This window comes from Rhineura floridana, chromosome 6 (assembly GCF_030035675.1).
Source record: "Rhineura floridana isolate rRhiFlo1 chromosome 6, rRhiFlo1.hap2, whole genome shotgun sequence".
Lineage (NCBI taxonomy): Eukaryota > Metazoa > Chordata > Lepidosauria > Squamata > Rhineuridae > Rhineura > Rhineura floridana.
Window position 1 is genome coordinate 32,519,710 of NC_084485.1, and position 24,377 is coordinate 32,544,086.

Here is a 24,377-nt window from a genome sequence, read left to right on the forward strand (position 1 = left end):
CCCTATGTATGTAATTTTCATGGAAAAGTAGCTACTGATAAATAGAAGATAACCAATAGAGTTTCATCCCTTTAAACCTATGAATCCATCTACAAGACTCTTCTTTTAAACAACTAATTAAAAATCTGATTTTAAAGTGTGGTATGACTGGTCAGGGATTCCATTACATTTCCACTTCTCAGCTGTTCCTGATTGTTCCTGTAATGGATTGAACCTAATCTTTGAAGCTGCCCCTTGATTCACCTTTGAAAAACCTCTGATGCTCCCCATGTACTTCTCTGAGGATTGCTTGCAGCTGTGGGTAGATTCAGGCAAGAACCACAGTGGGGTTTTTTACAAGGCATGTAAGCATGTTCTTCTGAGTAATCTAAAGTGAGCACGTTGTTTTCCTGGTGTAGAGAGTAACATCAAAATTGCCCTAGAGGATGAGTGACTTGCATGGAACACTCTGATTTTCTTAAGTGATTTCCCCTCCCCCCCCTCCTCCTCAAATAAATTATTCACAGCACTTTGAAGGTTTGTCTTTTGGGTTAGTCTTTCAATGCACATAAAAAAGAGAGTTGTGGGTACCTTAAAGCCAACAGGTTTATTATGACAAAAGCTTATCTGTTCTAGAGCCCACATTGTGAAATACATGAAGTGTTATCTTCAGCTGCTAGGCATACATATGTGAGTACATGCCCGCTTGTGTATACACACATGTACACTGAAGTATAGAAAAGAAGAATTGTGAAACTGGGATGCAAGAGGTTCAATCTGTGATTTTTTATGCTGAGTAGTATACAGCTCCCTGCTATGTTAGGAACATAAGAAGAGCTTTGCTGGATGAGGCCAAAGACCCATCTAGTCCAACAGTCTGTTCTTACAGCAGCCAACCAGATGCCTATGGGAAGCCTGCAAGCAGGATTTGAGTGCAGCAGTTCTGTTCCTGTAGTGAAATGTGTCTTTAGGTTAGATGCACAGCAAAGAAAGAGTTAACTTTCTCTAGAGGGTATTACATACCCTAGGGCAACCTTTCCCAACTTGTGGGCCACCAGATGTTGCTGGACTACAAGTCCCATCAGCCCCAGCAAGCATGTCCAATGGTCAGGAATGCTGGGGCTGATGGGAGTTGTAGTCCAGCAACACCTGGTGGCCCACAAGTTGGGAAAGGCTGCCCTAGGGGGAACTAGACTGATTTAGTTACTGGAGTGAGTTAGTCAGTGATGTGTGTGCTGGGTGAAGCCTAGCACAGAACAAGCTCAGATGTTTTACTGTTTAAGAATTATTAAATAAAGAAGCCCTATTTTATCCTCTGTCTCATCCTGATCAATATAACATGGTGTCAGAAGTTAAGAAATCCTCATAGTGTCTCCAGAGTAGCAGAGCTTCTGGGACAACTGGAAAAAAAAAACCAAAAGAAAGCAATGGCAAAGTTTTCCCCACTAGAGGCCCTTGATTTCACCAGGCCTGCAGCATGGCCAGATTGGAAGCAGAGGTTTTCCAGATACCGCATTGCTACAAAACTGAATGAAGAGAAGGAAGAAATTCAAGTATGCTCCTTGATTTATGCCATGGGCCAGCAAGCAGAGCAGATATTTAAATCATTTGAGTTTGCTGCTGCAGAGGACCAGGATGACTATCTCCTAGCCCTTGAGAAATTTGATGAATATTTTGTGCCAAAGAAAATTCTCATTCATGAGAGGGCATGCTTTCATCAGAGACATCAGAAACCAGGGGAATCTGCAGAGGCCTACATAAGATGGCTGCATGAGAAAGCTGATGACCTGGGAACACCAGGAGTGAAATGCTCAGAAACTGATTGGTAATGGGAATTTTGGATAAAGACCTGTCCCAGAAGCTGCAGATCGAATCCAATTTCACTTTGGAGAGGGCTGTGGAGATGATAAGAAACTCAGAGCTTATAAAAGGCCAGGGCCAAGACCAGGGTGCTTTAAAAGGGCTGCAAGAAATAGCCCAGAAACCCCTGCAGAAATGGAAGCCCCAAACTCCAAAATACCAGAAACAAATATACAGCCAAACATCTAATGCTCAAATAAGAGCCCCTAGATGCACAAGATATGGGAAAGGGCATACACAAGGAGTAGTCTGTCCTGCAAAGGTTGCAGAATGCCACAAATGTCAGAAGATAGGTCAGTTTGCCGCTGTGTGCCACACTAGAATGGTGAGTGAAACTGTGGAGCAGCAGAAAAGTGAAGAACAATTTTTTCTGGGTTCAGTCACACGGGTGGAAAATTCCACAGATCCTTGGGAAGTATCACTACAAATCAGTGGGCTCTTGATAAAGTTTAAAATAGACACTGGTGCAGATCTCAGCATAATTTCTGAGTGTTTACAAGTCTTTTTCTAACCTGCCTAGACTCCAGCAAACAACAACAGTTTTAACTGGTCCTGGAGGACAGAGTCTATATTACATGGGATACATCATAGCAAGAACCTGCTATAGAAACAGTGACTATGACTTTAAGGTCTATGAGATCTGTGCAAAGACTAATAACCCCCTAAGCTGAGATGTTGCAACTATGATGGGGTTGGTGCAATGTTTGGATGAGCTTTCCACAGAAATTCCCAACACAGTTGGAACTTGAAGACACCACCAGTACAGATAAGGCTCAAAGAAGGGGCTGTACCTTATGCTATGCTAGACATCTACAGCAATATGCTGTTGCACAATAAACCATAGTTTATGGCATATCAAGATTTGTGATCATGGCCAGTGTATTTGCCTACTGAGGGTAATGTTTAATGCATTTGAAGAAGTGGACATTTGAAGAAGTAGTTCATGAAGGTTTATGCCACGAGATGAACTCTCTTTTTAAATTTCTTTTCTTTTTGTATTTTTTATTTGCTATAACAAATAAGGGTACAATCCAACTCACCTTTCTGCTGGGCTGGGGGGAGTTGGATGCTGTGGACCCCTGGCTGCTCTGGCAGGCTTCCAGCACTGCCAGGCTCTCTCCACTGCAGCTGAGCTGCGACACCACCTGGGACGGCCAGCCCAGTGGACAGAAAGCTGGTGAAAGCCCCCAAAATGGGGCATGGCGCAAGAGGCTCTTCACATTCAGAGCCCTCCCCCAGGCCCGATCCATCCATAATCTCCTCCGGCCAAAGGCTGACACAGTAAAAACATTTCCATGGTGGCCTATGGGGAGTGCTTACTCCCCAGGAGGCTTGATCATGGGAGCCGGTGCTTTCCAGACAGCTTGTACATGTGACTCCCAAGTGGGAGGAGGATCCTGCAAGGCTTTCTGCCAGCCTCCTTTCTGCCAGCTCCCTGTCATTTGGATTGTGGTGCCTCATAGTTATCCTACTGCTTTTATTTTTCCTGTTACATGATGGACTTTCCAGTCCATTACTTGTTTCCATTCCGGCCAGGTTATTATAAATTTTCCTCCCAAAAGGAATATGTTATTCATCCCTTATAGTACACTGAGGGCACTGCCTGTTGTGCCCTGGCTTGAGCCAGGAGCATTATTGTGAGTTATATTTGCATGTCACATTAAACCATAGTTTGTAAAACAAACTGTGGCTTAATGTGATGGTGCGTGCTGCTCAGAAGTTCCCATGACTTTCCTGGCCCACTCCTGCATCTCTGCTGCAGATGAAACAAGTCAGAGTTTGGCTTCTCATGTTGTTGGAACCTGGACTTACGATTCATTTTCCCCAAACAAATCATGAGGTTTGGTGTAGGAAATCAATCACAAGCCATAACAAGCCAGACTCAGGCTTGTTTCATCTGCTTGCTTGCATGATTAAACCACAGTTGGTTTGAAACTATGATTTAATGTGACGTGTGAACTGGGCCAATATGTGTCACTGCATTCAAACAAATGACTTGCCAAACTAAATTCCTCTAAATTGACTATGTAAATTATTCCCAACACCTTGGAAATACTGGAGTTACGTGTTTGGCAGCAACCATGTGATGTCAATTTTGTGTTTGCCTCCTATGTGCAAAATGGAAATGGGGGCATTTTAAGGAGAAAAGCCATGGGCAGTAAGCAAGTGCTTAAGCCTAGGATAGGGCACCTGAGGCCCTCCAGCTGTTGTTTGACTCCAACTCCCATCAATCCCAGCCGGCATCCTTAGGCAATGGTCAGGGATCATGGGAGTTGGAGACCATCAGTATCTGGAGGACCTCAGGTTCCCCATCCCTGACTTAATCCTTCACCTGCTATTTTTCTTATCCTACCCTGACATACCTCTCCCCCACCCCGGAAATGTGGTCTTAGAGCCAGAGTAGAGGGAAAACAGTCAACGAGGGAGTGTTATACATCACAGGCAAATACAGGAGTAGGAAGCCTGTGTTTGCTGCTAAATGCCCAAATATTTCACCCAAAACAATTGAGGAAAAGAATAAGAATCTATACAGTCCAACTGGGGGTGAGAAGTAAGTGGCTTTGTAGAAGGGAAGCAACTCACGTTTCTAGATATAATGAAGCAAGCTGCCTTGACAGATACAAATTTACCTCCCGCAGGTGGAATTTGAGACTAGAGTCCTTAAATCAGGTCCTTTTTTCTTCTTCTTCTGAAGTTGTAGGGATGAAATAGCCAAATTCCTTTCTTACCCGAATAATTTTATTCTATCATCATTTTGACTGGCCCCAATCCACCAGGGGATAGAGCCTTTCTAATGTTTCACTTCTAACAGCTAGAATATCACCTTTCATGCCGGTGTGAGCTTAAGTGGTATTATCATCTTTGTGATAAGTTATATTGCCAGAACAAATTCAGTGTTTTGATATTCCATGTGTTAAAATCTAATGTAGCTATACTGATTAACAGCACTACTCTGCATGTCTGCCCCAAAGTAAGCACCATTGAGTTCTATGGGACTTAATTCCACATAAATGTGTATAGGATTAGGGATGGAAAGATCTGTCAATTTTGGTTCTCTCATTTTGTCATTTTCACAACCTTAAATTCATTCCTGTTTCTGCAACAATCTGCACATTTTTTAAAAAAATTCTCATTAAAATTCTCTAGCATTTTAGTGCAAATTTCTCTTAATGAACACATTTCTGTAGCTGGTTTTGACTAAGGTACACATTTGTGCAAGCCATTTCTCATCATATAATGTATTTTTACTCATATTCATTTTTATGCACACTTTCCCTAATATATGCATTTTTGTAAAGATTTGGTTGGCTAACTGCATTGCAAAATTTGAATAAGTGTGAATTTTGGAGGATGGCTATGTTTTGATACTCATATTGTTTTGGAAAGTGTGAATTTCAACTTGAAATGTGAACTGAATCAAATTTCTCGTCCATCCCTATATAGGATTGTATCCTTCGTCTCTGTTCCTCTTTATCCAGGTGACAGTGTTCTAAGATTAAGATTGTGTGTCGAGTGACTAAAACAACAAACTGCATCCAGTAATAGAAAATCCTTCCAGGAAGGTCATGGCTATTTATCACTGATTACAGCCCCAAGTAATGAGTTTGAGTTAACATCTGTAATTGCTGCAGTTGCAGGAAATCTTTGAAGGGCAACGATGTGAAGTCGCTTTGTGTGGCAGCAGGGATTTGGAAAGAGGTCAAGACTTCTTAATAGAAATACAAAGTCTGGCATGTGTCTGGCAGTGGGGGCTATGTGAATGTTAAAAGGAGTAAGACTAAGGAAATTAGGAGGCATAATTTCATGCGATCATATTGGAAAAGGAACATTTCTTCCTACTATCCTCTGAATTGGTGTTTTATTGAAAGAGTAACTAAACTTGGACATTGACGTTTAAGTGGAAGGTTCAGTGTGGAATATTAAATAAAAAAAAGGTGTATTCTTATGCAAGACAGTTTTCAGATATTTTTATTAATGTTTTAGCAAAATATACATAATGTGCTTCAGATTATCTGAGATAGAACATTTAAGTGAAGCCTAACAGGTCATGCTATCATAAGCAAATTTTTTGTCATGTTGAAATTTTGCTGATGTCTTTCATTTATTGATTGATTGATTTATATTCTGCCCTTCCTCCCAGCAGGAGCCCAGGGTGGCAAACGAAAGCACTAAAAACACTTTAAAACATCATAAAGACAGACTTTAAAATACATTAAAACAAAACAACTTTAAAAACACTTTTTAAAAAAGCTTTCAAGACACCTTTAAAATAAAAGGTTAAAAACGTATTGTTTTAAAACAAGTTTGAAAACACATTAAAAAGCAATTCCAACACAGACACAGACTGGGATAAGGTCTCACCTTAAAAGGCTTGTTGAAAGAGGAAGGCCTTCAATAAGTGCTGAAAAGATAGCAGAGATGGCGCCTGCCTCATATTTAAGGGGAGGGAATTCCACAGGGTAGGTGCTGCGACACTAAAGGTCTGTTTCCTATGTTGTGCAGAACAGACCTCCTGAAACATTAAGATGGTCCGCCTCCGGAGACTAATGGAATCCACTGGATTCCTGAATGCCCTGGGGGAGTTCCCAGTAGATAAAGCAGGTGACCCTGTTGAAGCCCTTGTCACGCTATGGGCTCTTGACACGGTTGCCCCGAGTGCCTCTCTGGCATTGTGGAGCCCGGTTTGCACCTTGGTACACCAGTGAGCTAAGGGCAACAAAACAGGCTGGACGATGGCTAGAGCACAAATGGCGAAAGACGTGCTGTGAGGCTGATCGGGCACAAGTAAAACATCATAACCATGCCTACTGTGTGGCGGTGAGGGTGGCGAAGAAGGCCCACTTCTCTGCCTCCATCGCATCCTCAAGTAGCTGTCCGGTGGAGCTTTCCTGTATTGTCAGGGGTCTGTTGGTATCAACTCTAGGAAATGGAGTCTTAGACCCTTCAGAGGTCTACTGTTAATTGTTTGCAAAGCACTTTGAGGGTAAAGTTGCTTGCCTCCGTAGTAGTCTTGATGCCCCATCCACATGTACTGTAGTCCCCAATGAGGTATCCAGTGTAACATCTGCTGCAACGTCTTGGGAACGGTTTCAGTTGATGCAGCCTGATGACGTAGACAAGATGCTTGCAATGATGCAGTCAGCAATGTGTCCTCTCGACCCTTGCCCTTCTTGGTGTATTAAAGCTTGCTGAGGGGGTTTGACTGAGTGGATCCAGGGTGTGGTCAACGCATCATTGCAGGAGGGAGTGGTTCCAGCCGCCTCGAAAGAGGTAGTGATCTGACTGCTCCTGAAAAAGCCCACCCTGGGCCCATTGGTCTGCGACAATTACTGACCAGTTGCAAAAACCCCTTTTTAGGGAAGGTGATTGAGATGGTTGTGGCGCAGCAATTGCAAGCACTCTTGGATGAAACAGATTATCTTGACCCATCCCAATCTGGGTTCAGGCCTGGTTATGGGACTGAATCGGCCTTGGCCGCCCTGATGGATGACCTTTATCAGGAGAAGGACAGGGGGAGTGAGACGCTGTTGCTCTTACTTGATCTCTCAGTGGCCTTTGATACCATTGACCATGGTATCCTTCTGGGCCGACTTGGTGAGATGGGTATCGGAGGCACTGTTTTACAGTGGTTCCGATCCTATCTCCAAGGTCGTTTTCAGATAATAGCATTGGGTGATTGTCTTTCAGTCCCCTAGCACTTATGATGGTGCTGCAGGGTACCATCTTGTCCCCCATGCTGTTTAACATCAGGAGCGGTCATCAGGAGATTTGTGGCAAGGTGTCAGCAGTACACTGATCATACCCAGCTCTATTTCTCTGTAATATCTGGATTGGGAGAGGCCGTGCAAGCCCTGGACTGCTGTCTGGACTCGGTGGTGGGCTGGATGAGGGCCAATAAACTGAGTCTGAATCCTAGCAAGATGGAAGTGCTGTGGGTTGGTGGTTCCCGAGTTGAGATAATTGATCAGGTGCCTGCTTTGGATGGGGTTGTACTCCCTCTGAAAGAGCAGGTCTGTAGTCTGGGGGTGCTCCTGGATCCATCTTTGTTGCTAGAGGCCCAGGTGACCTCAGTGGCTAGGAATACCTTTTACCAGCTTCAGCTGGTAAGACAGCTGTGGCCGTTTCTGGACTGGGATAGCCTGACCACTGTTGTCTTCACACTGGTAATCTCCAGGCTGGATGACTGTAATGTGCTCTATGTGGGGCTGCCCTTGAGGTTGGTTCGGAAGCTGCTGCTAGTGTAAAATGCGGCAGTGAGGCTGTTCACTGGGGCAGGGTATTGGCAACATGTCACCCTGCTGCTGAAAGAATTGCACTGGCTGTCCATTTGCTACCAGGCCAAGTTCAAGGTTTTAGTTTTGGTGTACAAAGCCCTATACAGCTTGGGACCAGGATACCTGAAAGACTGTCTTATCCCTTATATACCCAGTCGATCACTGCATTCTGCAGGTGAGGGCCTCCTGGAGATACCATCTTATCAGGAGGTCTGTTCTGCACAACATAGGAAACGGACCTTTAATTTGGGGGCACCTACCCTGTGGAACTCCCTCCCCTTAAATATGAGACAGGCGCCATCTCTGTTATCCTTTTGGCTCCTACTGAAGACCTTCCTCTTTCAATAAACCTTTTAAGTTGAGACCTTATCACAGTCTGTGTCTGTGTTGGAATTGCTTTTTAATATGCTTTTAAACCTTTTAAAAAAACCAACCTATGCTTTTTAACCTTTTTAAAAAAAAAACTTCAAAGCTTATTAAAATGTTTTTAAATTTGTTTTGTTTTAATGTATTTTAATGTGTGTTCTTATGGTGTTTTAAAGTGTTTTTAGTGAGTGCTTTTGCTTGCCGCCCTGGGCTCCTGCTGGGAGGAAGGGCGGGATATAAATCAAATAATATACAAATGAATAATAGAGAATAAGATGGTATCTGCAGGAGGCCCTCACCTGCAGAGCCGCAGTGATCCGCTGGGTATAATCTTGTTATAATGTCTTGTTATAATGTTGTCCCCAGTGCAAAATACAGTGCCATATTCTTCCCAGGAATAACATGAATGAATATCAAATGCCACTTTAGTCTAAAATAGTATGTTTTTTTAAAAAAACAAAACTTTCAAGAGCCTCCAAACATTAGCTAAACATGTTTGCGTAAGAGCTAGCTATTACTTTCCCCCATTTTTGTGCAAATTCTAATAGAATAAAGACTGAGTGCTATTTTGGATTTAGACCACATGACTTCCACATACCCATCAGGATAGGTCACCAATGTAAGAGATTACATTAATAACACTTACTCAGAAACAGTTTAATTGGGGAGCATTAGCAACAGTTGCAAATTTCTGCAATTTGCTGAACTCATTGAATTATTCATGTTATCATGCTACATCTATTGAGTTGCGTAAATGACTGACTGTGTTATTGAAATGAAAGGGGGGGAGTTAAAACTTTACTTGCACTTACAAGATAGCAAAGTTGCTTACAGCTAATAACAGTGGGACGTTACTAAAAGTAGGGGGAGGGAAAGTTCTAGTGTTGAAAGAGGAGTGAGAATGTTTCTGCCAAATTCTGGAGAAGGTACAGGCATGCCCATTGATTTCTATGTAGATGCCAATTATTACTTGCCATTTGGGATATTAGTCTGGATTTTCACTTGATTGCATTTAAATAAACCTTACTTGTACTAAGAAATATTTAGCAGAGCTGAGCACAGGAATCCTTTTAATTACTGGAATGGACTGATTGAAATATGTTGCAATTTATGACCTCCAGCCATGTAGCCTTCCCCTTACACTTGTCAAGACTTGATAGGCTGCTTTCTTCTTAAATTATGCCCTCCTTGATGCTAGAGGTGTCAAAGAATGAGTATAGAGCCTGTTAGATGCCTCTAGATTTCCAAAATTATACAGCCACGAGAGTGGCTGTATACTATAGCCAGAGTGGATTTTTCACATTCCACAATGTTAAATTGAACATACCCCCATGCCATTCTGATGCTTCCCATAAGCTCATTTTAAAACAAAATCTTACAAAACTTATAGTCCTGAACTCAGCAACACTTGCTTAACAACCCACTAAATTTTTATGGCAATACACAAAACAGAGAGAATAGAGAGTTCAAAGTCAAAAAAGAGAGAGAGAAAAACCCAGAGCCCTTTTGGGCTTATTTGTCAGAGTTCTCATAATCTGTTGAAATTAATTAAAAATCAGCCATGTTCACAGAGTACCTGGAATCCTATTACTGACCTTGCCCTATACTCTGACCTTCATCTTCCGCAGTTTAAAAGTTAAAAAAATGCCTGGCTGATTTTTAATTAACTTAAGAAATTTTGGCTTGAACTCAATTATAATGTCAGGCATGCTCAGTAAGAACCATCAGTGCTCTAAAAGGCAGACTCACAGGCTTGCCTGATCAGGGGGCCACACCCACACCAGACTTTGATTTCACGTGAGAATTCGCACACAGCCATGATTCTCATTGGATGACCTTGGGCCAGTCACTGCCTCTCAGCCTCAGAGGAAGGCAATGTGAATGCTGGAAGACTCAGGACAGATAAAAGAAAGCACTTCTTCACACAGCACATAGTTAAGCTATGGAACTCACTCCCAGCAGAGTCAGTGATGGTCACCAACTTGGACAACTTTAAGAGGATTAGACAAATTCATGGAGGATCATGCTATCAAAGGCTAATAGCCATAATGGCTATGCTTTGCCTCCACAGTAGGAGGCAGTATGCTTCTTAATACCACTTGCTGGAAACTGTGGAGGGGAGAAGGCACATGCACTCAGGTCCTGCTTGCAGTCTTCCTATGGGCATCTGGATGGCCACAGTGAGAATAGGATGCTTGACTGCATGGGCCACTGGCCTGATCCAGCAGGCTCTTCTGTTCTTCTGTTCTAAGTCTACATCTTTCTTCAAGTGTGGTGTGCCCAGATCAGGATGCAGTGTTCCATATGTGGTTGGACTAGTGCAGGATAAAGTAGAACTAATTCTTGTGAACTGACTATGGTTCTATTCCTGCTGCCTAAAATTGCATTAACCACATCAACGCTCAAGCCCTACAGCAGAGAAACCTCACCCTGTGAAGAACGTTTTAAAAATGTGAAAGCAAAACACATTGCTTCTTGAAAACCCTTTTAAAATGCTCACATTGGGCAGGATATGTTCGCATGATATCACATGAACGAATCCAAACAGGTGCCTATGCCAGTAGCACCACCATTTCACAATCAGTAATATCTGGAAGTGACTAGATGCAGCAAGAATTGACAACAGGATTGACAAATGATATATGTTGTTTGCAACTAAAGAGTAATGGAAGAATTGTTGCCCAAAAAAAAGAGATTTTTTTAAGCCACAAGAAATTGTATGCATTCTCACTTCAAAGCCAGCTGTAAATTGTTGCTTCATGTAAGAGCTGTTTCCCTGTCTTCAGAAAACAAGAACAAGAAGTTTGCAAAACATTCCCAATGGTGCAGAGTCATAAATCCAGAAATTTGTAAACCAGAGTAATTGAAACCAAGAGGCTAATATTTTTAAACTACAAAATAACTTGGAACAGTAACAGACAGCCTTTAATATTTAAAACTGAAATACTTTTTGTTTTATTGCGTATTTAGTTTATTGAATCTAAGTCACAAGTTCTTTGCTCCTCTCTCTGCCTCCCCCCCCCATCTTCCTCTGAGGTTAAAGAGCTACAGGGTTGGTCGAAAGAAAAAGCCCAGACATAGCCATTCCGGCCTTTTCCCACCCAGATTTTCCCTAATTCCACTCAGTAATTGAACATTTAATGTGTTGATGTGCTTCCTCAGGAAGAAACAAAATGTTGCAGTGTGGAGAGCTCCAGTCATGCCCTTCTCCATCCATCATGATATTCCATTCCCCTTTCCACCCTACCCCCGCAAATCAGTCAATTAGCATTCTGTGCCCATTGACTCTTAGGCTTTTTCTGTCCTTCTGCAAACCTTGGTGTTTCGCTAAGTCTGATAATATCTTTCTCTTCTGTGTTGATGGTGTTATTGTGGCTACATAAACATAAGTGTGATGCAGTGGTTAAGGTGTTGGACTATGACCTGGGAGACCATGGTTCGAATCCCCACACAGCCATGAAGCTCACTGGGTGACCTTGGGCCAGTCACTGCCTCTCAGCCTCAGAGGAAGGCAATGGTAAACAACCTCTGAATACTGCTTACCATGAAAACCCTATTCATAGGGTTGCCATAAGTCGGAATCAACTTGAAGGCAGTCCATTTCCATTTTATGCATTGGACACAGAGGGTTAAGTCCAATGTTGGTCATACTCAGAGTACACCTGTTGAAGTTAATAGGCACAGTTAACTTAGGACCATTAATCTAATTGGGTCTGCTGAATAGAACCCAGAGGGAATGCAGGTGCAGAAGCCTTTTCTTATTAGTCTCCCTCAACATTTGTGATCTCCCCACCCCTTGCCATCAAAACTATTTAGTTCAGAGCAAAATCAATGAAGCCTAAGTTACTCTGTAGTAATTCTACTAAGTTCTGATTCTTTATACTGAAACATGTGGGACTACTAGCCTATATTATACAGCCATGAGAGTGGCTGTATACTATAGCCAGCATGGATTTTTTGCATTCCGCAATGTTAAATTGAAAATACCCCCATGCCATTCTGATGCTTCCCATTAGCTCATTTTAAAACAAAACCTTACAAAACTTATAGTCCTGAACTCGGAAATGCTTGCTTAACAACCCTCTAAGTTTTCATGGTGATACGCAAAACAGTCAGAGAGAATCGAGAGTTCAAAGTGTAAAGAGAGAGAAAAAAACCAGACCCTTTTTGGTCTATTTTCCATCAAAGTTCTCATAATTTGTTGAAATTCATTAAAAATCAACCATGTTCACAGAGTGCCTGTAATCCTATTACTGACCTTGCCCCATACTCTGATCTCCATCTTCTGCAGTTTAAAAGTTAAAAAAGGCCTAGCTGATTTTTAATTAATTTAAGAAATTTAGCATTGGAGTGAATGATAAGCCCAGGTATGCTCAGTAAGAACCAACTGTTAGTGTTATAAAAGCCAGACTTACTAAGAAATAAGACCCCTAAAAACAGTGGAACTTACTTTTGAGTAAACATGCATAGTATTGTATTGCAAGACCATGTTCAGTCTTGTAGTTTGATAAGTTTGACCTGACTTCTGTGATGGACTTGTCCTTCAAAACTATTCAGAGGCTGCTAATGATTCAAAATGAAGCCACTTGCTGTTTGAAAGAAATGGACCATCAGGAGCTGGTTATATAGGGTTTCAGAGGGAGAGTCGATAGTAGTTCACTATAACTTCCTGGTCATGAATTAAGGGGCAGGTCTTGTCTATAAAAACTGTCCTAGATTGTTTGGAGTCTATTTACTTTAGAGGCAGGTTCCATTTCCTTGTCTTATAACAGAAAACAATCTCAATATTTTTTCATCTTGTTTGATGTTCGATAGCAGCAGTATTTTATGTTTTATATTTATAAAAATAGACTTTGGTGCTCCACCTTAAAAAAGCAACCATATTCTATTCTGTTTCACATCATGCTTTAAAATTACTTCCATTCTGTATATTCTCTGTTACAGTTAGCTGGAACAGTTTGATAACAATCATTTTGTTCTTATACTGGTAAGGATCAATTTCAGACATAGATGTTCTTAAAAAGTTCTTCCTAATTGCGGTGTTCAGATAACTTCTCAGTTGAAAATATTTGATGTTGTAGATTCTGAATATTGAAATCTGTCTTAAGTTATTGCCCATGTTTTAAAGTACCTTAAAATTGTAACTACTTCATACCTAATCCATATTTAATTTGCTATGTTGAACTTTTCATCTGCTATATATTTTGGAAAGCTGTTTGTTTGCTATACATTTGGACAAGTCTTAAGATATCGTAACCAAATTTTGCATGATGGTTCCTGAGATCAAGGAGTAGGTTTTCATCTATGTTTGGATACAGTCAGATGGCATTTTGAATAAAGTTGATGGACTGAACCTTTCAAAACTGCATTGATTTTACCTATTGATTTCAAAGCTACACTGATTTTTTTGGTTTCATACAATTCCCAATGCTGGGTGCAAGGCTGCTAGATTTATAGAAAGATAGCCATTGATGCATATTGATAGATCTGAGTATTTTTCAAGCACACCCCAGACTTTAATTAAAAAAATTAAATTTAAAAAATTTAAGAGGTTTTCACATCTCCTTCATATGATCAAAGCATATGAACTAACAACTGTCTTGATCTAAAGGTACCACAGGTTTCTAGCTTGGAGGAGGAGGACTTTATCAAAATAATCACGTGTACCCAAAAGCATGTCTACCAAAGTAAGGCCCACTGAGTTCAATGGAACTTACCCCCAGGAAAGTAGGCACAGGATTTCATCCTGAGGCTTCAATCCTGAATACACTTACTAAGAAATGAGACTCCTAAAAACAGTGCAACTTACTGTTGAGTAAGCATGCATAGTATTGTACTGCAAGACCATGTTCAGTCTTGTAGCTTGATAAGTTTGACTAAATTTGGACATGGAATGCCACATTGTTTTTTCATCTTTGAAAAATTGATAAAGGTATTTATTTATTCATCTATTGCTGTCTCAAAGTTTCTTAATGTTTTTGCCAAGTTAATGTCTACTTTGGGACTGATATTTGATCTCCTGATAATACAAACCAACTTTGAATATTGAGGGTACATAGAAAAAACATTTTCCTTTATCATGACAATGTTTCCCTTTTAAAAAAAAAAACTTCAGAAATGGCAGTGCGTAGAAGATGCCAGTGGGAAGCTCAAGCTGCACAAATGCAAAGGGATGGCTAGCCTTATTGCTCCAGGCAGCAGCAAAGGAGTCTCCAACCTCATGCCCAAGTACTACAGCAGGAACAGTGAGGACTGCAACTGTGAGGAGAATGAATACAAGCTGAGCCCCATTGGGCGGCGAAAGAAGTTCTTCTCCAAGAAGAGTAAGTGAATCCTCCAGTTTCTTGCATTTTTCTGTTAAAAAAAAAAGTGCTTGGGGAAGCTTGTGACACACTGAAAAATCAATAATGACATCTTAACATGAAAAAATATAATGTTAAAAGACAGGAGTGCAACAGATAAAACAAATATATTTTCAAAGGAATCAGCAAAGTAGCTTCAACTTGGCAGCCCAAGACCCTGCTCAGAAAGGGCAATTACCGACTTTCAAAGGGAGGGGGGGGAAGCAAGATGAGCCTTATTGGGTAGGCAGCTGCACAGCCTATGTGCAATCCAGAGAAGGGTCACTCTAAACTGATCCTTGCCAGTTGCACCTAAGCAACCAAAAGAATGCAAAGAAAAGTCTCTTTGTAGGCAGGCTCATATGGAAAGAGAAAGTCCTTAGGTCCAAAGCTAATATCTATTCAAATATCTATATTAATCTTGCTCGCGTTTTAAAGCAGTATGTTCAACTTTATATGCCTTAGTTATATATTTTGCATTTATTTGAAAGACTTTAACACCACCTTTCTATCAAATCAATATTTAAGGTGGCTTACAAAAATAAAAAAGTACACAATTCATTAAAAATTAAATTTGAAATAACAAGATCAGATATGAAGGAGTGTGGAATAACTTCAAAGCATTCAATAGGCTTTTAAAAAAATTAAAAGCAAAACCCAGAGTTAATTAGAAGCCTCACGTTACTTCTGGGCTACATTGAGCACAGCTAAAGGCACATCCAAATGGCTGCCATGCCTGCTTCCGGTTTAGCAGTAGAGCAGCTGACAGGGTGCACAAAAGTTGACTTAGGAAAAGGTCTCCCCTCTTCCCGATTCTTCCAAGGCCCTCATATTCAGTACCTAGAAATCTACTTGCACAGATCATTGTCGCCCTGTGGGGGTAAGTTATTTTAAAGTGGCAGAATTAATATTGAAATCATAGCCCTCCAAATGCAGTTGTGCATCAGAGGCCTCACATGCTCTGGGTTTAGAGCACCTTTCCCCAACTTGGTGCCTTCCACAAGTTGCTGGACTCCCAAGTTCCATCAACCTCAGCAAATGGCTAGGGCCAATGGGCGTTGTGGCCCTACAACATCTGGTGGGTGCCAGTTGAGGAAGGCTGGTTTAGTGTTTGAACAGTTCTCAGGAACCTTGCTCAAGCATTATTTGCATGAAGGGGCAAAGTGTGTAGAAAGGGGTTGTTCTTCTGGCCCTGCCGCTGTCGATGTGTGGCTCCTCCTGGCACCACTGTCCACCCATCATTCAGGAAAGTGTGAAGCATGGAGCATGTTCTATGTGAGTGGGCTCACCATGCAGTTTAGAACACTGCTCGATCAAGGCTCTACATCACTTGGGAAGCCTATATGCCTAGAGCAGCTCCCTAACCTGTAGAGCAGCCTTTCCCAACCGGTGTGCCTCCAGATGTTGTTGAACCACAACTCCCATCAGCCTCAGCCAACATTGCCAATGGCTGAGGCTGATGGGAGTTGTGGTCCAACAACATCTGGAGGCACACCAGTTGGGAAAGGCTGCTGTAGAGAGTGGAGCCAGCAGGGGACATGGAGTGTGGTCCCTCTCTTCCCCTTGTGTGATGGCAGGAGAACGAGTATGAGGACAGAACAAGTGAAGAGAGCTAGGTTGTCGCAGCATCATTTGTTACTAATGAAGTTGGGTGTACTTGCTGTTCCCAAAGCTGCTTGCATGTAATGTTTTCTTTCTGTGATAGACCAGAGATGCCAGGGTTGACACTGAAGCAGAATTGCCTCTAAGGCAAGTTGACTTTCCTTGGCAAAGCCCAAGTACTTTTTGACATAGCCTATACTACAGACTCTGCTTTTAAACTTGAGTCAGGCCAATATCTATATTTGAAGTGCATGGTCTAATTATAGATTAAAAGAGCCAAGATAGCAGCTCAAAATTATTATTCATCTGTAAAGTTTCTTTCGTCTTGCTCTACAAATGCAGAGTCTTAATTATTTAGCAGATTAGGCTTTCTTGGTAATGACCTGGCACAAGCTTCAAACAGGCAGTTTAAATTGATTTTCTTCCCTTATATTTGCCTTGCAAGCTGATTAGTAACCACTCATCAGGTAAATAAAATTACTGGTTCTCAGGTGAAATCGCCAGCTGTTCTTGCTTCTTAGAAAATTTGGCACAACAGATAATCTTTAAATAATGATTGAGCCTGTGGTTCAATTAACTTGTTCTTGAAGGAAGACATCTTGGAACAGTGAGCACGGGTCCATGAATTTGTTAGCAACTTCTGGAGAATCAGGAGGCACTTGATTTGACAGCTAAAAAGGTTATGCATAAATGGGGCAAAATGACATCACTTATGGTACTTAACACAGGTCAAGCATTGGCAAAGTACTTATTACAACCTTTCCATAACCTCATAACACCCCTGTTAGTTAGCTGTGTAATTATCTGTTTCCAGGTGAGTCTTTCTGGATAATCTGTTGTTCACGCAGTAAATGCACAGGAGTTAATTGCTTTGTTATACACCAAAGGTGGCTAACGTTTTCAGCCAGGAGCCTCATTGAAGACTGGCCAACAGTCAGAGGGCTACATGCTAGTGGCTATTGTGGCCACCGAACATATGTACACATGCACTACTCCTACAGTATGTGTACTCACCATACTACACGAGCATACATACAGGAACACATCAGCACTACAGCAAAGAACTTTGGAATGAGTTTTTTTTCTTTTTAATTGTATTGTTTTGCTACTTTGTTGATTGCCATCTTGGGTTATTTTGGGAAGAAGAGCAGGAGAGAAATTTAACAACAACAATTTGTTTATTTCTTTATTATATTTATATCCTACCCTGGGCTCCTTTTGTAAGAAAGGGCAGGATATAAATGAAACAGTAGTGGCCATTAAAAAAACAACTGCCACCGCCATAAAACTGTTGGGAGATTGGGGGGGCACACAGATTTTTGAGGGACCCAGGTATGGTCCAGAAACCATACAGATTAGCCTTCACAAATTTGTTTTTACAGCTTTTACAGATTAATCACTCTTGTAAAAGATCCAGATATTTTTCCTTTAGTTAATTGGTATTTCTGCTTGTTGGGAGACTGCATTTTTCTAGTAATCAACTATTTTTATACAGGGGCAGTTTTTTCACCCACATTCTGTTTTATTTTCTCTTTTATTAAATATGTTGTTTGTTTTTCACCCCCTTTCTCATTCATTTTAATTTGTGCTTCATTTTATGATTTTTTGTGCTGTTTAGATAAATCAGAAATGGAGATCTTGCAGCTCTCCAGTTCTCTTAGCAAGTGTTGTGATCCTCTCCTGATCCTCCCTCTCCCATGCTGCTCTCAGATTGCTTCCCTGGCTCCCATCTTTCTGTTCAGGCTGGGGATAGACTGTGTAAGGGGAGGGTTTGGAGAAGAACAAGCTGTACCATTGACTCACCAAGAATGACTGGCTGCTTTGCAGAAGTGCCCAGTGTGGGATTAACAAAGGAAGGCAAGTTCTATAATGTACCGGCTCTCTGAGAGTTGTAGTCCAGCAACTTCTGGAGGCTCACATCTTAGCCATCCCTACTCTACACTGACTGGCATTGGTTCTCCAGAGTTTCATATAGGTGTCCCTGAAGATGCCAAGACTTGTACCTGGGAACATCTGTATGCAAAGCATATGCTCTGCCACTGAGATACAGTCTTTCATGTGGCCATTCCTAAGGGTGGCATCATGTTTTCACACACAAGGCTTAAAATTGGCTTTGTGCTGAAATCTGTCTAATGCTGCTAATGTGAAATGAATGCTGCTTAGAATGTAAATTTGATTTCCCTGCATTTTACAGTTTTTGTATATGGCATAGACAGCATGGCTCAGTGGGACATTTCAGACCATTTTTACATGAGACAATAAGAGGAGCAGACCAGGGATTTCACTTTCCTTGCCCTGTCAAACTGTTTTAGCCCAATTGATAATTATACTGAAAGCTCCTAATATTTAGATTCTGTGCAGACATCCACACCCTGTTTTGCAGAAATCCTTACACAAGATTTTTTGGGGAAATATTTACATGCATACATGTAGAAGCAAATGAAGTATGTGAAAGAAGTCAATGTGTGTATTTCTGTGCTAAATTTCACGAGTTTCTTTTGAAAACTTTGTCCTGCACATGGGAAAGATGCTGTCATCAAATTGTAAATAGATGAAGGATTTAGGAAACCCTGTCTGAAAACCCCCTCCTGTATAGTGTGGCATCCTCCAAATAACTGTCACCGAGTATATTTGCGTTCTCTGTCAATATAGGAGCCCCACGTGTCATTTTGTTGAAAATGGAGGTGACAAAATTGCCAAACAGAGTGGAATTATCAAAGCCTAAGTGAAATTAACACATACTCTGACAGGCTGACAGCCTTACAAACTGGTTACTGTATCCCAGTAGCAATTAATCCATAAGTAAAGCACACGGTTTGGGAGGAAGGGCGGGATATAAATCAAATAATAAATAAATAAACAAACAAACAGAAAATGGCCCTTTGGTCAGAATCCATAGGTACAATGTAGAATTAGTGCAGGAGTGGGGAACCCTTTGGCCCTCCAGATGTTGCTGAACAACAATTCCCATCATCCAAGCATAGCCAACAATGATTGGAGTTGTAGTTCAGCAACATCTGGAGGGCCAAAGGTTTTCCACGCCTCTGTTAGAGGAACCCAACCTTCATATGGTTTGGGCTTCATGGAAACAGACATACAGTACCGTAAACAAGTTAAAATCCTAGACAAAGAGCTTGCAATCATAGGGGCATGATGCAAGAGAATGAGGGTTTGAGTGGGATTTTCAGGAAGAAATGACAGCAGCAAATGGTGGTTAATCATATATACCCTACTAATGTATGTCATTCTATAGCAAAACAACACTAACAAAGTAATGTAACCTATGCTGGCATAATACACTGTCTGCAGGTGTAAGTTACCCCTATTCCAAACTCTGTTCGGGAGATGTTCTGAGCCCATGTTTCTGAAACACACTTTGTCAGACAGTCAGGCACTATTTTCTTAACCACAAAGAAAAGAAAACGTACAGCGTCTGGGGATAGTGAACTGAGGATGGTGATGATGGTGGAATTTAATGGCAGATTATTTATTTATTTATTTATTTATTTATTATTGCATTTGTATACGACCCCATAGCCAAAGCTCTCTGGGTGGTTTACAACAATTAAAAACATTAAAAACAAATACACAAATTTAAAAACACATTTTTAAAAAGCAATTTAAAAACACATGCTAAAATGCTAAGATTATTCTATTGTTGACTGTAGGATTGTTGAGAAGGTAGGTTCAATGGGAGAAATAGTCCTTTAAGAAATATGGGTTTTCAGGTACAGTTTTGAAGATTGCTTGGTGGGAGTGGTAGCTTCTGACAGAAAGAGAGGTAAAAAAGGAGTATTGTCCTCTGGAGCTCTGAGGCCTGCTGCCACCTCTGCCAGTGGCTGAAACAAACTGAGGTACGTTTTGGAGGGAAAACTAACTGCAGGAAACTAGTTAGAGCTGACCAACTAAAAAGTATTGATATCACCTGACAGGAAATTACTTTATACCTCAGGGAGCACAGAGTCAGACCCCTAGAGAACTATAACTCTAACCTAATAAATATATTGTCTAACACAACTGCTAGAGGGATTCTCCCAAAATACAATTCCAAACCCTGAGTAGGCAGCACAGGAATTTGGCTGAGTAGGCAGCACAAGAGGAATTTCATATGACCAAGCTGAAAGAGGGTTGGAATAGGTGCAAGTCTCTCCTTGCCCAGCCCACCCTTGCCACACACCCCAAATGTCCCCCCCTTTGGATTTTTGCCAGCATAAGTTCCACCAGTTTACATTCCACTGGCTGACCTCCAGCTGAGTTGAGGTTAGGGACTTATACTGATGTGTCTCCAGCTCAATTGTGGTAAGGGTCTTAATGCCAGTGTAGCCCCAACTGAGCCCTGATTCAGCTGGGACAGCCCAAGGTCTACCAAATCCAAAGTCTCATCCTAAAGAATCTTGGGTTTGGATTTTGCTATTAAGAGTCTTACATTACTCTGCAGCTTGTGTGAGAAAGAAGTAGGGCCTCATAGAGGCCTGTCATTTCTTTGGAGAACATTGTTCCAGGAAACGGACCATTCAAGGTACACAATTTATTATTACTCATCACTTTCTACAAAGAAAATGTCTCAATGCAACTTACAAATCGCACAACAGTTGTATGTATATCTTATGGTTCAATGACTTTTGCATATTCCTTATGGCACTAACCAAGATGTTTCTATCTTACAAAAAGGCAACTCTTTTTTAACACCTAACATAGCTGGTTCATTTATGCCCAATTGTTGACCCCAATTTATGCCCAATTGTTGACTCTTGTCTTTTGATACTTGTTACTTAATTAACATTGTTGTTGTTACGTGCCTCCAAGTCGACTATGACTTACGGCGACCCTATGAATCAGTGACCTCCAAGAGCATCTGTCATGAACCACCCTGTTCAGATCTTGTAAGTTCAGGTCTGTGGCTTCCTTTATGGAATCAATCCATCTCTTGTTTGGCCTTCCTCTTTTTCTACTTCCTTCTGTTTTTCCAAGCATTATTATCTTTTCTAGTGAATCATGTCTTCTCATGATATGTCCAAAGTATGATAACCTCAGTTTCATCATTTTAGCTTCTAGTGATAGTTCTGGTTTAATTTGATCTAACAGCCAATTATTTGTTTTTTCCAGTCCATGGTATCCACAAAACTCTTCTCCAACACCACATTTCAAATGTGTTGATTTTTCTCTTATCAGCTTTTTTCACTGTCCAACTTTCACATCCATACAGAGAGATCGGAAATACCATGGTCTGAATGATCCTGACTTTGGTGTTCAGTGATACATCTTTACATTTGAGGACCTTTTCTAGTTCTCTCACAGCTGCCCTCCCCAGTCCTAGCCTTCTTCTGATTTCTTGACTATTGTCTCCATTTTGGTTAATGATTGTGCCAAGGTATTGATAATCCTTGACAAGTTCAATGTCCTCATTGTCCACTGTAAAGTTGCATAAATCTTCTGTTGTCATTACTTTAGTCTTTTTGATGTTCAGCTGTAGTCCTGCTTTTGTGCTTTCATCAGCATTCGTTTCAAATCATTACTGGTTTCTGCTAGTAGTATGGTATCGTCTGCATATCTTAAATTATTGATATTTCTCCCTCCAATTTTCACACCTCCTTCTTCTTGGTCCAATCCTGCTTTCCGTATGATATGTTCTGCGTATAGATTAAATAAATAGGGTGATAAAATACACCCCTGTCTCACACCCTTTCCGATGGGGAACCAATCGGTTTCTCCATATTCTGTCCTTACAGTAGCCTCTTGTGCAGAGTATAGGTTGTACATCAGGACAATCAGATGCTGTGGCACCCCCATTTCTTTTAAAGCATTCCATAGTTTTTCATGATCTACACAGTCAAAGGCTTTGCTGTAATCTATAAAGCACAGGGTGATTTTCTTCTGAAATTCCTTGGTCCGTTCCATTATCCAACGTATGTTTGTGATATGATCTCTGGTACCTCTTCCCTTTCTAAATCCAGCTTGGACGTCTGGCATTTCTCGCTCCATATATGGTAAGAGCCTTTGTTGTAGAATCTTGAGCATTACTTTACTTGCGTGGGATATTAAGGCAATAGTTCAATAATTACTGCATTTCCTGGGATCCCCTTTCTTTGGAATTGGGATGTATACGGAACACTTCCAGTCTGTGGGCCATTGTTTAGTTTTCCATATTTCTTGACAGATTTTAGTCAAAATTTGGACTGACACAGTGAAATGTTTTTAACCCAGATCCACACAGTATGCACTTCCTATGCTTGAGTGAAATTTGTATGTCCAAAAACATGCAATGAACAATGTTTTTAAAGTTTTGTTTTAATATGTTTTAAAGTCTTTTGTTTTTAAGATATTTTAGAGTGTTTTTAGTGTTTTTGTTTGCCGCCCTGGGGTGAAGCTGTGGTGTATGGCTGACTTGTTATGCTACTATGTTAATTTTTTGTGTTAAGTGTGAAAAAAACTTTTTTTAAATTAAAAGATGACGCATCCAGTAACTGATCTAAGCTAATGCCTCAGTGGTAAGAGGGGACAGATCTCTACCTTTGTTCATCAGAATGTCACGACTTAGGCTTCTACTTTATACAGAAAAAAATGTTCTGGGGGAAATCCTAGGATACAAAAGCTATCCGGGATTCATTCAAGACCCTCTGCTTTTCTTGAGAGAACCGTCATTTATCCATGATCTGAAGAATAAGTGATTGGTTTGGCACATGGAAACTAGTAATCAGGTGTGAAAAGTGTATTGTTTTCTTAGAAAACATTACCTTGTTTTTCACTACAATTATTGTAACTATTCCAGGCATTGCCCTGCAATCTCACAACATAACACACAGAAAGATCAGCTCTTTTTCTTATTTTGCTATCAAACTGACTCGTGATGGAGTCAACCTAGAGTGGTTTTTAATCAGTCAATCAAACTAACTAACAATCCTCCTACAACGGTCCCCAAAACCAATTAAATTTACAGACTAGGTTAGATACAGACTTTCATAGCAACTTAAAGTTGACCATGGTGGCATCATTTCAACAATATATTTGAATACCCTCTCCTCCATTCCACTTGTACAAATATCTGTTCTTTGGAACGCATGCAACCCAATGGGCCCCATTTGCTGTTGGTTGCGGGTGGTTAAATTTTTTTATCAGCATTTTATTCTGTATTTACAAACTTGAAAAGAAATTGGTACAAGGGACCACAGCAAAAGGAAGCTGATTCTTGTTAAAGAAAGCCTGCCTTTGTTTCTTCTAACTATTTGGGTGTAGCTCCTTGGAACTTCCTCTTGATACTGAAAAGGAAGGGAGTTCCCTCATTTTAGTCAAATGTTCCATAAATTGGGGCCTATTTCCCCCCTTGGGCTATGATTCATCTGGCTAAGCCTCAGGTGGAAAGCTTGAGTTCCAGGTGGTGAAGAAGGTAAATGAACTCATCAGCTCAGTCTGCTGAAAACAGTATGAAATGATGATTCAGTGTGAGAGTTATCAGGAAAGGGGCTGAAAGACTTACAATAATAAATACTTAAAATTTAAGTTTCGTATTTATGTACCAGTTCTCTTAAGGGCTTGAAGCATTTCTCATGCATTATCTCAGTAGGCCCTCTAAGGTAGTTCAGTATAATTATCTCAATATTGCTGATAATGTAGGGTGGCAGTGGTTGAGATACAGTGGCTTGTGTAAAGCCATCTAACAAGAGTAAAATTAAATGTTATTATAAATGAGAGGGACCAACACTGAAAATTCATGGCAGACTTCTCTTAATGTCATTCTGCTAGGGCTTTCCCCCCAAACACTGCCAGCAACAGCCAAAGATCAGGAGCATGAACACAGGAAGTTGCCTTATACTGAGCCAGGACATTGGTCCATGTAGCTCAGTACTGTCTGCTCTGACTGGTAGTGGTTCACCAGGGGTTTAGATGGGTCTGTGCTGGGGATTGAATGTGGGACCTTCTGCATGCAAAGCAGATGCTGTAGAACTGAGCCACAGCC

General features: G+C 41.0%; 1 protein-coding gene across 3 annotated transcripts in view; it reads left to right on the forward strand.

Moving 5' to 3' along the window:
- The window catches only part of SULF2 (sulfatase 2), a 147,288-nt gene that overhangs the window by 100,680 nt on the left and 22,231 nt on the right, over window positions 1-24,377 (forward strand). For all 3 annotated transcript variants that reach the window (XM_061631363.1, XM_061631362.1, XM_061631364.1), the window contains one exon: window positions 14,596-14,803. In XM_061631363.1, coding sequence (XP_061487347.1) covers window positions 14,596-14,803 — 208 coding nt within the window. The remainder of the gene's footprint in view (window positions 1-14,595; window positions 14,804-24,377) is intronic.